The sequence below is a fragment of the Budorcas taxicolor genome, chromosome 7 (genome assembly GCF_023091745.1).
Source record: "Budorcas taxicolor isolate Tak-1 chromosome 7, Takin1.1, whole genome shotgun sequence".
NCBI lineage: Eukaryota > Metazoa > Chordata > Mammalia > Artiodactyla > Bovidae > Budorcas > Budorcas taxicolor.
Window position 1 is genome coordinate 68,253,304 of NC_068916.1, and position 15,047 is coordinate 68,268,350.

Below are 15,047 nucleotides of genomic sequence, written 5' to 3' on the forward strand. Positions count from 1 at the left end.
TAGATGCCCAGATAATCTTCAGGGAGTCAATTAGCTGGAAAGGAGGGGAGAATAGATATTTGGAGAAAATAGCAATCCTTGTGTGAAGCCCATATTCAGGAGAGAAAAGAAATGCTATCTCTTTGGACAATGTATTTCCACATATATGTCCTAAAACCTCAGAACAAAGGAGTAGAAACCATTTGAAGTATCCCCTTTCCCAAATCTTATCTTGATTATGCTGGGGCAGTTCACAGGTTCTCAAAGAATTGGACACAACCAAGCAATTAAACAACAACAAATCCAGTTATATGAGACAAAATTAAGCCGTAGTGTGGTAATCTACATGGAAAATAATTCTTAGATCATTGCACTCCTCTATAGTAATAACGGTTGTTCTGTGTCATTATTCATTATTATTTGTCTGGTATATGCCATCTCTGCTTGCACTGAGATTTCTTGGTTATTTATGACTTGCTAGAAGTAGGAATCACTCATGATACCTTATATCCTAATTCTAAGGCCGGATACATGACTGGCACCCACCACTTACAGGGTTTATGGGATTCAGTTCTCAAAGGGATCGTCACAAAGAGACTAAAGATCAGTGAGGATAAGCTGATTTCTCAAAGAGGAACAGTTTAGTAAGTGACAGAGCTGGGATTTCAGCATAATTCTGTCTCCAGAGCCTGTGTATGCTTTGTTTAGTATGCCATTCTGAAGAATTTACTTATTTTCAGCATTTCCACTAAATTTTGCAATGGAAAAGCAATCATTTCACTGTAGCATAGATAAACCACTACAAGCTTTCATTTAAATTTAACAAATTAATAAACTTTAATATTTCTATTAAGTGTTTTATGCCCTTTGTCTCTCATAACTGTCGAACCCAGTTTGCCGATTACTCATTCAACATTTTTCTAAACATCCTTTTAATGTGCCAGGCACCATAATAGTTGCTAAATATATAACGGTGAGCAAAACCACACACCATTCTTAACATTAGGGAGCTTCTAGACTGATATTGAAGCTGGAACGCCAATACTTTGGCCACCTGATGTGAAGACCTGACTCATTGGAAAAGACCCTGATGCTGGGAAAGATTGAGGGCAGGAGGAGAAGGGGACTACAGAGGATGAAATGGTTGGATGGCATTACCGACTCGATGGACATGAGTTTGGGTAAACTCCGGGAGTTGGTGATGGACAGGGAGGCCTGGCGTGCTGCAGTCCATGGGGTCTCAAAGAGTCGGACACAACTGAGCGACTGAACTGAATTGACCTGAGACTAGTGGGGAAGACAAACACTAATCCAAAAATCACCCTCCAAAAAGTACAATGACAACTGTCATAAAGGCTATGTCATAAGGTGTCTTCTGCATATAATTGGTGGAAATGACTTAGTAAAGCCAGGAAGGCTTCCCTGAGGAAGTGACATGTAGGCTGAAACCAGTAATATAACTCAAAGCAGGTAAAACAGGGGAGAGGAGATGTTTTCAGGCAACGGGAGCAGATATTCAAAGCAGCCTGAGAAGCATGCATGAGGGCTGAAGTGAAAATATGTGAGCAAGGTATGAGATGAGACTGGCAAGGGAGCCAGAGAGCAGCCCCACATGTAGGAGAACCATTACTCCCCCTCACAGGTAAAAAAAACTGAGGCTCAGAAGAACCCTCAAGTAATTTGCCTGTAGTCTCACAGTTAGTAAGCTGGTGGAGCCAGAAGTCAACCTCTGATAGGTAAAGATATCCCTAGAACCCGTGCCTATGTTAGTTTACATGACAAAGGGGGAATTAAGGTGCAATGTGGGATTAAGGTTACTAATAAATAGATCTTAAAATTGGGAGATTATTTTAGATTATTCACACAAACCAAATGTAATCTTAAGGATCCCTAAATATGCCAGCGGAAGGTAGAAGAAGAGGTTACAGTTGTATGAAATTAGAGCAATTGACTGTTGTCCTAGGCTTTGAAGATGGAGGAAGAGGGTCAAGAGGAAAAGCATGCAGGTGGTTCTAAAGCTGGGAAGGGCAAGGAAACAGATTCTACCTGAGATCTTCCAGACAGGATCGCACCCTGCTGACATCTTGATTTTAGCCCAGTGAGACCCAGGATCGCACCCTGCTGACATCTTGATTTTAGCCCAGTGAGACCCATTTTGCATTTCTGAACCACAGAACAATAAATTCACGAAGCACTAAACTTGTTGTAGTTTAAAAAGCCAATAGAAAACTAATATACAACCCATGTCCCTCGACTCCAAAGCACATGTTCCTACCCCTTGTGCTACAGGGCTTAACTGTTAGATGAGCTAAACCAGGAACTATAAAGATTGGACTCTAATCAGTCATATCATTTTGAGTCTAAGGTTTTTCAAATATTTCTAAACCATACAGCAAAGGGTATGCATAATTTTTACATATGCCTCATAGTTTTGTGAATTTCGAAAGGATGTGGTTATGGGCTTTGACATCAGAAGAGAAGCTCCGCGATGTTGACTGAACGTTGATAGAGAGATAATATTGGAGGCAAGTTGCCTTTGAACAGCTCTCAGAAGATCAACTGCCTCCCCATCGCATTCCTTGCCCTGAAGCTGTTTCCTCTGGTTGTGCTGAGGGGTGATGCGTAAGGTGCATCACTTTTCAAGAATTGGATCATGAACAACTTTATCCTCCTGGAAGAGCAGCTCATCAAGAAATCCCAACAAAAGAGAAGAACTTCTCCTTCAAACTTTAAAGTCCGATTCTTTGTTTTAACCAAAACCAGCCTGGCGTACTTTGAGGACCGTCATGGGGTATGTGATCACTCTATTTTGTCTATTTTTAAAATAGCATTTTATAGTTAGATTGGGCTGAATCATGAAGATATACATAGAATGAAATAAGAACACAGAAAACACAGATGTGCTTATTATAACAACCTAAAAAGTATAGTAACAGTAATTGGGAGAGAACGTGGAGAGTAGTCAAGAAAGGGTAATTATATTAGGTGATTTCAGTAAAAGAGTAAGTTTATTGCACATTAGCTTGTCTTTCCTCTATAAGGTTAAGTTTAACTTTTAAATTTATTTTATTTGGCAACTGAAATGGTTAAGTGATGGGTCCCGTTCAACATTTTTATGGATTCAATTTTATTTGTCTCAATGTCATCACTCACCTGACATTTGAAATAATAGTCTCTGGACATTTAATTGTCTAAAATTTACAAAGCCCAGTGGTAAACCTCTTCATCCCTTGGAGAACTTCCCAGGAGACTAGCGTTATCACATGCAAAATATAATGCAGTACAGACCAGCAGTTCTTACCAGAAGACTACAGCTGCTTAGCTAAGTCAGTCTTTATATTTCTAAAGATATTCTTATATACCATAACATCAGTAATAATAAGAGCAACACAGATTATCATAACAATGCAGTTTGGTACAAAACCACTGGAAGAGGCATCAGGGGACCAAACTCCACTTTTCTCTAGGTGAGTTAGCCTCAGCAAATGTCTGCGTCAAGTTCTTTCTTGATAAAATGAAAGGACTGGAAACACCGCCTACAACATTCCTTTCTTCTTTAAAATCCTCTGTTTCTATGAAGTAGCACTTGTACAGCCCACCTCAGCAATTTTTTGAAGCATGTTTGCCTTCTTGCTATATCACTGATTTATTTTTCTGTCATCAGAAAGTTAGCAAAAATAGCATTAGGTGCTTGATGGTCACTTAGAGACAAAGGCACTCTGATTCTTGGCAGGACCAAACTTAGTAGGTGTAGGCATGAGTTTGGGTCTTTTGAGAGCTGGAATTTGAAGAGTTCAATGATATGGGGTCTTGAAAGAGGCCAGGCCAGGTATGGAGCCTACAAATGCCTGAACTTCTAAGCTGCTGGTGAAATAATACTGCCTGTTTTTTAAAGGTGAAAAGACATGCTTGTCTTAAGTAGATTCTTACTGATAATAATCCACCAATCAGTCAGGAAGAATATGGAATTACTTACGTGCAAGGCCTCTTTAGTAGGTATTCAATATGTATTCTTTGACTAAATTAACAGAGGGCCGACAGCCAAGTTTTCAACCTGGAGGATTCATCATTTAGAGCTGATTAATCATATGACCTTGGTCAAATTGTTTCCAACTGTGAATGGGACATTAGAAGCTCATGTTTCATGTTTAAAGAGTTTTCATTTACATTTAAATATTTTTTCAAAGTCCATTTTGTGGTTTTTACCAATTTTTTTCCCCGACTCAACATTCAACATGGTATCATCTCATGTAGTTAGTACTGATTGTTTCTGAGCACAATTATTGCTTGTGAACTATTTGGTTGTGAGTTCTGTACAATGGTATTTGCAGACAGTCCTACAAAGATAATCTTGATTCAGAATTTTGTTGGTTATAATTTGCATGTAGAAAAGGTTGTAAAAATAACTCAGTTTCTTCATTTGAGCATTATGAAAATTCTAGGACAATTAATTCATCCTGGGGAGCCCTGAGCTATAGTTTTTAACATTTCCATGTGGGATACAGCAGATATATGTTTCACAAACGTCAAATTTCTTATTTTGTAATGCCTATGCTTTATATTCATAAATAACATTTTAAAAAGCATTTCTCTAAATATTATAGAAACTTACTGATTGTAAAATTTTTCAGTTACTGAAAAAGACAAGATATATTCGTTATTATTATTTTTTCTCTATGTGACATTCCATTGCTTACAGCCATCAATTTGCACACAGGAGTGCATTGTTCATTGCCCATAAATGATAATAGTATTACACCTGTGGGAAGAAAAGGTTTTAAACATGTTTTTAATTTATTTTTTTAAATGAAAACTCAGTTCTGCCATTTGTAAAATGGGTGTTATAATAGCATTCACTTCATGGGGGTAAAAATGGTAAAAATTAAGAGAGGATGTATTTAAATAGACCTATCTGAAAATTTCCATTTTGGTAGATCCAAAAAAAGGGTCACATATTGGCAATTTCATATAGTTCAACTTAATATATAAAGAACTGAGCTTAATAAGTCCTGTCACCTAGTAAACACCTAATAAAATTTAGCTACTATTTGTATCATCATTATATCTGTGAAGGAGAATGAAGGGTGGTATAACATAATCATTTCAAATGAAGGGAAGTATTAAGGATTCTTCAAAGTCAGGCTAACATCAGGGTCTTGGGTTCCCTCTCTTCCATGACTAAATACATGTGTGTGGGGCAAGATATACCTGCAGCATGAGATGTATGATTTTGAGCCAACATTTCCCCTCTCTGGGTCTCAGCTTCTTTTTCTTTTTTCTTATTTATAAAATTCTGTTCATTGCACCCTAAAATTCTGTGGATTTATGACATATGAAAACAATTCTTCCACATATTCAGGAACGAATACTGTAGTTCTGCAAAATAAATATATTTTTTCCTAACTTCAAATTGCCATGCCCATTGTCATTATATTACATCCTGATTGAGCATTTTGTTTTAACATGGATTTAGATCTTTTATCATATGCCTGTTTGCCATACTGAGATGTGCAAGTGTTTTCAGTGGGGCCAGGAAGCCCCTTCGTCATGCTGGAGTAGTGGGCCAAAAAGAAGCAGAGAGTTGGCAGGTGGTGGCTTTCTGGCAGCCGTGATTTCAGACACTCCCCTGTGCCTGCCAATATCTTAGCAAAGTGGTCCCTGTTGTTGGACACTCTTTAACAGAGGACAAGGAAAACTGAGGGTCTATCTGTTAAATGCCAGACAATCATTGTAATGGCAGTCGTGGTAGAGAATATGGGAGAGACTTTGTTTGTAGTGTTTGCCAATTTCTGTAGTGTAAATACTCCCATCAAGATCAATTTCAAACTACTAATGTAAAGTCTACCAGCTAACAGAATTCCTGAAAATTTAGCTATTGGCTCTCATGGGCCAACACAAGCAGGCTCCAGCACATCACAGGCAGGCTAAAATAAAAATAAACTCCTGGAAGGTAGCTACCTGAACGATGTGCTTAGTTTAACAAGACTGATATCAGACCCTTTGGGGGGTTAAAGAGAGACATGGTGGGCTTCAGGCACTCTGAGTAAGCTCAGGATAGGAGGGGTAACACAGATAGGAGAAAAGTGTCACAGAATGGTGAGGCTAGAATAGTCAGCTAGTGGTGGGTTCAAATGGTGCTTCTTTCACTTTCTAGCTGTGGGATCTCAGGCAACACATTTAACCTCTTTAAGTCTCTGTTTCCTATTTATAAAGTAATGACCCCAGCACTACCTACTTCAACCAGTGTTGAGTATTTCATGAGAAAAGTATGCTGTAAGCTTGGTACTAATAGGATCATCTTGATATTCTGAAATGCCCTTGGGAGAAAAGGAAAGGTTTCCCTATTTTAATGACTCGCTATACCTTAGGAATCAAGTTTGCTGTGGTTACCGTGGCACAGGCGCCATTACCATTTATATTAGACAGGAAAAATAGTCAAAATCCCCATTCTAGTCAGTGTGTGGATAGGCTGACTACTCCTCAAGGATGCTTCCCTGTAGCCTACTGATCTGGTGGCAGAAACATCTTTGTAACATGCATCCTTCCTAAACTAAAGATGGCAGGCAGGGAGAGTATCCACTTCCCTTGCTTCTGGCAGCAGTATTGCGCAGTGGTCAGACACACAGCTCCTGGTGTCAGATTTGGGTCCAAGAGCAGCTGTACCGCCTAAGAGCTGTGTGGCTTTGCAAAGGTTGCTGAATGCTGTGTGACCCTCTTTAACGTTATTTACCTGTTATAAAATGATCGCTCCTCAAATTTTTTAAATGAGATGAATGTCATCATTATTTTTAATAATAACAGCAACTAATACTTACTATTTATTATTGTCAGTCACTATGCTAAGTGAATTATTTCACCTAATTCTTATACCTAACTTGTAAGTTAGGAACTGCCATTACCCCAATTAACAGAGCATATAACTGAGGCAAAGAGAATTTAAATAACTCACTTATGTCTCCAGAGGCAACACAGCCTCCTGATGAACAGTTCTTATCACTATGAACAGTTGTTGCTGTTAAGCAATTGGGGTCACCACTGGGTTATTACCAAATATGTAATGCCTTCTTGCTCTAGAGTCCTCCCTGTAAAGGCAGTCTTGAAAATCAGCAACCACACCACATAAGTCTTCTGCAATGAAATATGTGATGAGCTCTATCATTTCCACATATAGTCCAGGAGAAATCTTTGTCTTCTTCCACTTCTGGGAGCTTCTACCATGTCTCCAAACTTTGGTGCTAAAAGTTCCTCTAGGATCTGTCCGTTTCTCTCCATTTCCTAGGAAGCTGCCAGCATCTCTCAGCTGGGATTGTTGCCACCTCCTAATGGTCTCCATGCACCCACTACACCTTCTCCCTGCACCCTAGTTCCCTATCCCCACACCCATTATACCCTCCCCACCACCACTCCATTCCCCACAAGGAAGCCAGGGTAAGCTTTTCACGTGGTGACTGTGGACTGTGATCATGTCCTGATGACCCTCATCAGAAGATGGCATGTCCCTTCAGTGGTTGTCCCTTTACCCTGAGAGTGGACGCAAGAATCTATCACACTTTCTCCTCCATCCCAGTTCATGCTCCTCTGATCCTCTCTCACTGAGTGCCAACCAGGTGAAATTTTCTTCAACTTTAAGACCTCCATTTTCAATGTCGCTTGCTTGAAGAAGCCTTCCTTCATTTCCCTAGCCTAGGTCATCTCTTCTTATGCTCTGCCACAGCAGCAAACATCTTTCTTTCAGCGTGCATGCCAAAGTTATAATTATCTATTTATTACTGTAATTATTGTGCTAATGTCATTCCCCTACCCTACCCTCCATTAGACTATAAGCTTTTCAAGGGCTCGTGCCCAATTTGCCAAAGATGGCATCACCAGTGTCTACCACAGTGCCTAATACATAGTATTCACTCATTCAAAATTTGTGAAAGAAAGAAAGAAAGGTGGGAACCAAGGAGGAAGGAAGGGTACGAGGTATAGACACAGTTGCAGAGGTTAAAGTTATACACATGGTCCCTTAACAGAACAAGGCTCAGCACCAAAAGAGTTGAGAACAAAACTAGTGATACAAGATTTCAAACAGGCAATTCCTGGGTGCAGGGGTGAATAAACAGAACTCCCTGGAGGTAGCAGTTCATGACTAGCCTTGAAAGATAAAGAAGAGGATTCAGGAGGTTGGAGTTTTAAGATCTGGGTCAGAGACACAAGTAAAAACCAACAGGTGGCCAGTCACGCCTCCCACCTCCTTTTAGAAAGAAACACTGCTTTCTTTCTCCCTCTACCCTGTCTTACCCTTCCATTCTTCCCTTTTACAGCTAAATTCTTTGTAGACAAGATTCTCAGAGCTACCCCAGGATTTTTGCTTGAGACGTTCACCACTCATGGTCTCTCTTCACTTCATTCCTATATGACTGAATTACCTTCTGGCTCGGCTCCCACTGACACTCAAGACTCTGTACAATCTACTCTCCACACACCTAGAATAGACTTTTAAAATGAGAAATCAGATACCGTGCCCTGCTTTAAATCCTGCTGTGACTGTTTAGACTGTTTAAATTAATTCTCAACCATGGCCTACAAGACTCTTCATCCATGGCCCCTACCAGCCTGCTAGATTCATTTCTTCTGGTCCCTTCATCCATCATGCTTCTATCATATCTGCCATCTTTCTACACCTTGAGCACCCCAAGCTGTGCCTCCTGATAGGGCCTTTGTGCTGAGGCAGGACTAGGGTGAGATACACTCAAGGGGGCGCTCACTTTTAGGTCCTGCAAGGGCAAGGTCATTGCACTAGCTACTCTCACTGGAACACTCAAGATTTTTGTAGGATTGGTTCTTTATTATTTTTCATCTCTTCCAATATTTTCCCAGAATCTTGTTTCTTTTTTTCTTTTCTCTTACAATCCATGGATACTTCAATACCTCAGCATCTGTACTTTTGATTGGATTTATTGATGTGCTGCTCTGTTTATTTTCTGTCTCTACATCCACTGGAAGGTCACTTTCATGACTGACTGCCTCACTCATCCCTGTATCACTAGCATCTAGTAATGTGCTGAGCATGTAGTAGGTGCTCAATAAATATCCAGGGAATCAATGAAGGTCACATAACTCACACTGACTTCAGAAGAGCATCTGGGAGCTAGAAATGTGGGTCTGGCCAAGTCAGGCAAAGAAAAGTTAAATTCCAAAGCAAAATACTTTGTAATTCAGGCCACTCAAAGTGAGGGATGTGTGGTTTTGATATCTGCATTAGCAGAGTTTCTTTGAGAATTGATTTTTGTGTGTGACGGGATGTTGATGTCTTATGAAGATAACCATTGGATAGAGAATTCTTGTTTTAGAGGAAGATACTCACAGGTTAAAATAAGATTCTATTCTGACTGCGCAGAGACTGGTGCATCCATTAATCAGTTTCTGCAGTAAAAATAGAGCACAGGGCAAGACTGTACATGTGAGGGCTTTGTTCCTGACTCAGTCTGGAAGAAAGGTTTAGCAGGAACGCCCAAGAGTTCAGTTTCTTGAACCATGAGATCTGTGTAATGAAGTGATGTCTTTATCTCAAACTCAGAAATGAACCCTACAGAAAACCATTTTAAAGCTTTTCTCAAATTTTAAGGATCAAATAAAATAGTAATCTTCAGCTAGCAATAAATTCTTCCACTCTTCAATGAGTTTTAGGCCTACTGAAAAAAGTAGATCTTCCAGAACCTAATTTTCATCCAAAGATTAGTTTGAATTTGCCTTCAAATATTTGTGGGTCTCACTTCAAGTGATCCAGAGGAAGAAACAGAAGCTCTGACATGGTTTCCCATACATACGAAATTCAGCTCCTTGAAACTCAATAAAGTTGTAGGTATTTTAATAAAATAAGAATCTGATCCAAACTCTTATTTTGCCATATAATTCCCATTAACCTAAAGTCATTTGTAAGTAGATTTCTCAATATAGTTTCCTTTTTGTATATTTAAAAGTCACAGAAATTATACCTGCTTATTACAAAATATTCAAATATGAGACTTTCCTCTCTAGAATGACATATATTTGTGCCAAAGTTTTATTATTATTATTAACTTAACACTGGATCAAGGAAATGTTTCTATTTTGGTATATGTAGATTTATTCATTTGTTCAGCAAACATTTCCGGTGTACCTGCTCTGTGCTGGGTGCCTTGCTAGAGACTAGGAATACAGTGGTAAGTAAAAGAGACAAGGTGCTTGACCTCATGTTTAAACTCTAGTGGAGGAAACAGACAACAAGCAAGTATACAAATATGGAGAGCAGATATAGACTGTTGTAGATTCTACGGAAAGATTAAGTGGTTTCTGGGACCAGGTGGGAAGAGTGGTCAAAGAAGAAACTTCTGTCTAGGCTGAAGCTTGAAGAATGAGAAAGAGTCAGCCAAGTGAAGAAATGGAGAAGGTCATTCCAGGCAGCATGAAGTCTCATGATAGGAAAAGACCTGGTCTGTTGAACACATAGAGTTACAGCACCCTTCTTCCAGGGATACTGGGTCTAGAATCATCCTACTCCATATTTTGGTGGAAAAGTGCCTGATGTACCAACACTGAGAACCTCAGACTAACACTGAGCTTGGGTGGTGTTTAACAGCAAAGACTGAAAACAAGTTAGAATCAGGTTAAATCCACTTCAGTTAATCTCCTGAGACAGAGCAGCAAATCTTCACATCTCCATACCGTTAAAAAAAAAAAAGATGAAACAATTATACCCAATCATTCTCCAAAGCTCTTTTGTCTAAAGACATGAATTTACTGTCTCTGTGAGGGTGATCTTTATTCTCAAGCAGATATAAATTTCATGTAGTTATAATGCATGAAAATATTTATTCTTCATTTTTTCTTTTTCTATTATCCTTTTTAGATACATTTCCGTTTGTGGACTCCAAAGTAATAATTTTTCTCAAATATATGTTTTTTTTTTAAATAATCAAGTTGTTCATGTCAGAGATATACTTATCTATTTTCTGTACCAAACACATTGACAAACTTATCTATCATCTGCTATGGGACTTTCAGGTTGTTTTCAGATGCAGTGAAAATGCTTAAAAATAATAGTATACCTAATATAGAATAGCCTGCTTTTTAAAATGCCTCCTTATAATAGAGTTATGTGGGATGCATCACAGGATAGCATTTTCTGATCTCTACCATTCATTGTTACCTAATCTTCCAGAGAGACTGAAGCAATGCTTGGGACCACCAATAGTTACCAGTACCACTGGAGAAGATTACGTTTCTAGAAAGAAACTAATAAAAACAAAAGAATCCCACTGTTGTGATCTTCAAATACACTATTTTTATAGGTTTTGAATGTTATAGTGAGAGAGAGGGGAAAATATAATATTCTATGCATGAGTAAGTTTATTTGATTTAAAGTAAGTCCATGTATATGTAGATGAACCCACTCCCTACATAGTAGGAATGAAGGAGTGGCCAAAACCTCCTATTCTGCAAGATATTAGTCTCCCTAATTGATGATCTTAGGGCGTCTGAAAGGTTTACACGAATGAGCTCTTTGGGTTAGATCATCAAGCGTCTGTATCAAGAAGTAAAAGAAATACAGGGGCGTATCACATAAGCCATTTTTGACTGCTCCGTAGAGGTCAACTCTAATTTTAGATAGGGCCTCAGGAACTGAAACTCTCAAGCAGACCATAATTCTGGAATTCTAGAAAAGTGGAATGAAGAGAGAAAGCAACACAACAGCAACTTAATGGGGATCTGGTTCTGATTAACCTGGGTTACTTTGTTCAAGTGCTTCTTCTATCTGGGATTTGGTTATCTTGCCCATAGTGCCAAGGGACTGGACTAGATCAAATTTTTAAATGTTTCTAAGCATGAAGCCCCTTTTTAGTACAGAATTATCTGTTCTATTCCCATTCATGTACATGAAGCAGAAGAGAAAGTATTCTAGTTGAAGCAAGAACAAGGTAGGCTGTCCCTACCCTCTTGGCCTTACCCTTGACCAGCAAATATCACCTAGGTGCTTCCAATTCTATGATTTCAGTCTCCCAAGGCTGTAAGTTGAATAGTAGAAATGAAAAGATAAAAGCTAGTTGAGAAAGTCATTTCACTTTGAAGCCTCATCTCTAACATAAAAAGTCGGACTGAATGATCTCTAAAGACCCTTCCAGCTCAAAAGAAATAGAAACTTATGTGATTGTATCTCACTGCCAGTGATATTAGGAATTCACAAATAGACATGGAGATTAGGTAAATATGGAAATCTTTCCAGGAAGTAATACATCTAAGAGATGATTAATAACTGTCAGTTAGTTCAGTTGCTCAGTCGTGTCCGACTCTTTGCGACCCCATGAATCGCAGCACGCCACGCCTCCCTGTCCATCACCATCTCCCGGAGTTCACTCAGACCCGCGGCCATCGAGTCCGTGATGCCATCCAGCCATCTCATCCTCTGTCGTCCCCTTCTCCTCCTGCCCCCAATCCCTCCCAGCATCAGAGTCTTTTCCAATGAGTCAGCTCTTCGCATGAGGTGGCCAAAGTACTGGAGTTTCAGCTTGAGCATCATTCCTTCCAAAGAAATCCCAGGGTTGATCTCCTTCAGAATGGACTGGTTGGATCTCCTTGCAGTCCAAGGGACTCTCAAGAGTCTTCTCCAACACCACAGTTCAAAAGCATCAGTTCTTCGGTGCTCAGCCTTCTTCACAGTCCAACTCTCACAGCCATACATGACCACAGGAAAAACCATAGCCTTGACTAGACGGACCTTAGTCGGCAAAGTAATGTCTCTGCTTTTGAATATGCTATCTAGGTTGGTCATAACTTTTCTTCCAAGGAGTAAGTGTCTTTTAATTTCATGGCTGCAGTCACCATCTGCAGTGATTTTGGAGCCCCCCAAAATAAAGTCTGTCACTGTTTCCACTGTTTCCTCGTCTATTTCCCATGAAGTGATGGGACCAGATGCCATGATCTTCATTTTCTGAATGTTGAGCTTTAAGCCAACTTTTTCGCTCTCCTCTTTCACTTTTATCAAGAGGCTTTTTAGCTCCTCTTCACTTTCTGCCATAAGGGTGGTGTCATCTGCATATCTGAGGTTATTGATATTTCTCCCGGCAATCTTGATTCCAGCTTGTGTTTCTTCCAGTCCAGCGTTTCTCATGAATAACTGTATGACTGATAAAAAGGCATGTTATCAAAATCCAAGCATGAACCCAAGAATGCATCCTAAAAAAGAAGGCCATCATTTCAAATGTAACCAATGTAAAATTCAGAACAATATGAGCCAATATCTAATGAGTCCTTACTGAGTGCCAGGGCACCAAATTAAGTGCTTTAAATGTATCATATCAGAAATATTCACAATAACCATATGCAGTAGACCCAATTTTTATCCCCATTGTATTAAAGAGGAAACAAAGGCTTGAAGAAGCTAAGTATCTTTTCTTAGGTCAGACATCTGGGACAAATATTAAAATTGGATTAAGAGTTCTACAATGGGTATTCTCAGATGTAGACTTGTTTGGGTCTGAGAAGTCGTGTAATAGAAGCTATGGTGGCTGAGAAGGGAAACTTGGGACAAGGACTCACTGGTGAGTTTCCAGCGCTGTTTAATGGAGTTCCTGAGCAGGGACCCGTAGGACTGCTCCTGTTAGCCTAGCAGGAATGTTGTGTGAATGACACACAAGAGCAGCCAAACAACCACAAGGAGAGGACTGAACTTGCTCCTCTGGATTTTTCTAGTTTATCTTCACAATTCTTTGAAGGAGATAAAAGCCAAGTTCTGTTTTAGAGAGGAAGCAGTCAAGACACAGGGAAGTGAAACCATTTGCTCAAGGTCACAATAGTGGCCATGAGAACAAAAGCAACAACTTCCCTTGGGATCAGTGATTCCTAGTAGTTGATCCCACACTGCTTTCTTGCCTGAAAACAACCATCAGAAGAACTTATCAGTTCTTCCAATGATACTTTACTATTAATTTAATTTAATTAATTTATTTTTGCTGCCCTGGGTCTTTGTTGCTTTGTATGGGCTTTCTCTAGTTGTGGTGAGCAGTAGTTACTCTCTAGATGCAGTGCACAGATTTCTCATTGAGGTGGCTTCTTGTGGGGGAGTCCAGGCTCTGGAGCACAGGCTCCAGTAGGGTGGTGTGTGGGATTAGGTGCTCCACGGCATATGGAATCTTCCTGGACTAAGGGTCGAACCCATGTCCCCTATGCTGGGAGGCAGATTCTTATCCACTGTGCCACCAGGGAAGTCCTACAATGATACTTTATGTATACATAGGTAAATACAAATAAGCTTTCTTTCCTCCCCCCCACTTCTTATACAATAGTAGCACATTCTACCTGGGCTTCCCTGGTGGCTCAGATGGTAAAGAATCTACCTGTAATGCAGGAGACCCAGGTTCGATCCCTGGGTTGGGAAGATTCTCTGGAGAAGGGAACGGCTACCTGATTCAGTATTCTTGCCTGGAGAATTCCATGGACAGAGGAGCCTGGTGGGCTCTACGTATGCCTCCTAGGTTTTCTTTTGGTTGATTATCAATACTTCTTAAAGATCAATCTATACTGTATGCAAGGGGCTTCTTTGTTCTTTTTTTTCCCTTTGATTGCATAATATCTTTTTTTGTACAGATAAAAAAATCATCTTGATGGACTTTTAGTCCATTTCCACTTGTTTTGTCATTACAAACAGTGAGGAATGAATAACCTCATAGGTATCTCACTCTCAACATGTGTAAGTATGTCTACATAGGGGTTCTTAACCAGGGGTGATTTTGCCCATCATTGGCAATGTCTGGAGGAAGTTTTGGTTGTCATACCTGGGGAAGGAAGTGACACTGGCTTTGGTGAGTGGAGCTAGGGATGCTAAGTATCCTACAAGACACAGAACAAACTCACAGCACAGACTAATCCAGCCCAAAATGTGATTAAATGATAATGCCAAGATTGAGTAGCCCCTGGTCTACAGAAAACATTTCTAAAAATGGGATTGCTGTGTCAAAAGATATTTGCATCTCTTGTTTTGCTGAACATAGCCAAATTAATCTCCAAGGAAGTTGTACTAGTCAACATTCTTCAGGGTCATGTGTGAA

General features: G+C 39.7%; 1 protein-coding gene across 1 annotated transcript in view; it reads left to right on the plus strand.

Moving 5' to 3' along the window:
* Positions 1–2,632: 2,632 nt before the first annotated feature.
* Positions 2,633–15,047, plus strand: part of ITK (IL2 inducible T cell kinase) — a 61,210-nt gene continuing 48,795 nt past the window's right edge. The window contains exon 1 of the mRNA XM_052643250.1: positions 2,633–2,770. Coding sequence (XP_052499210.1) covers positions 2,633–2,770 — 138 coding nt within the window. The remainder of the gene's footprint in view (positions 2,771–15,047) is intronic.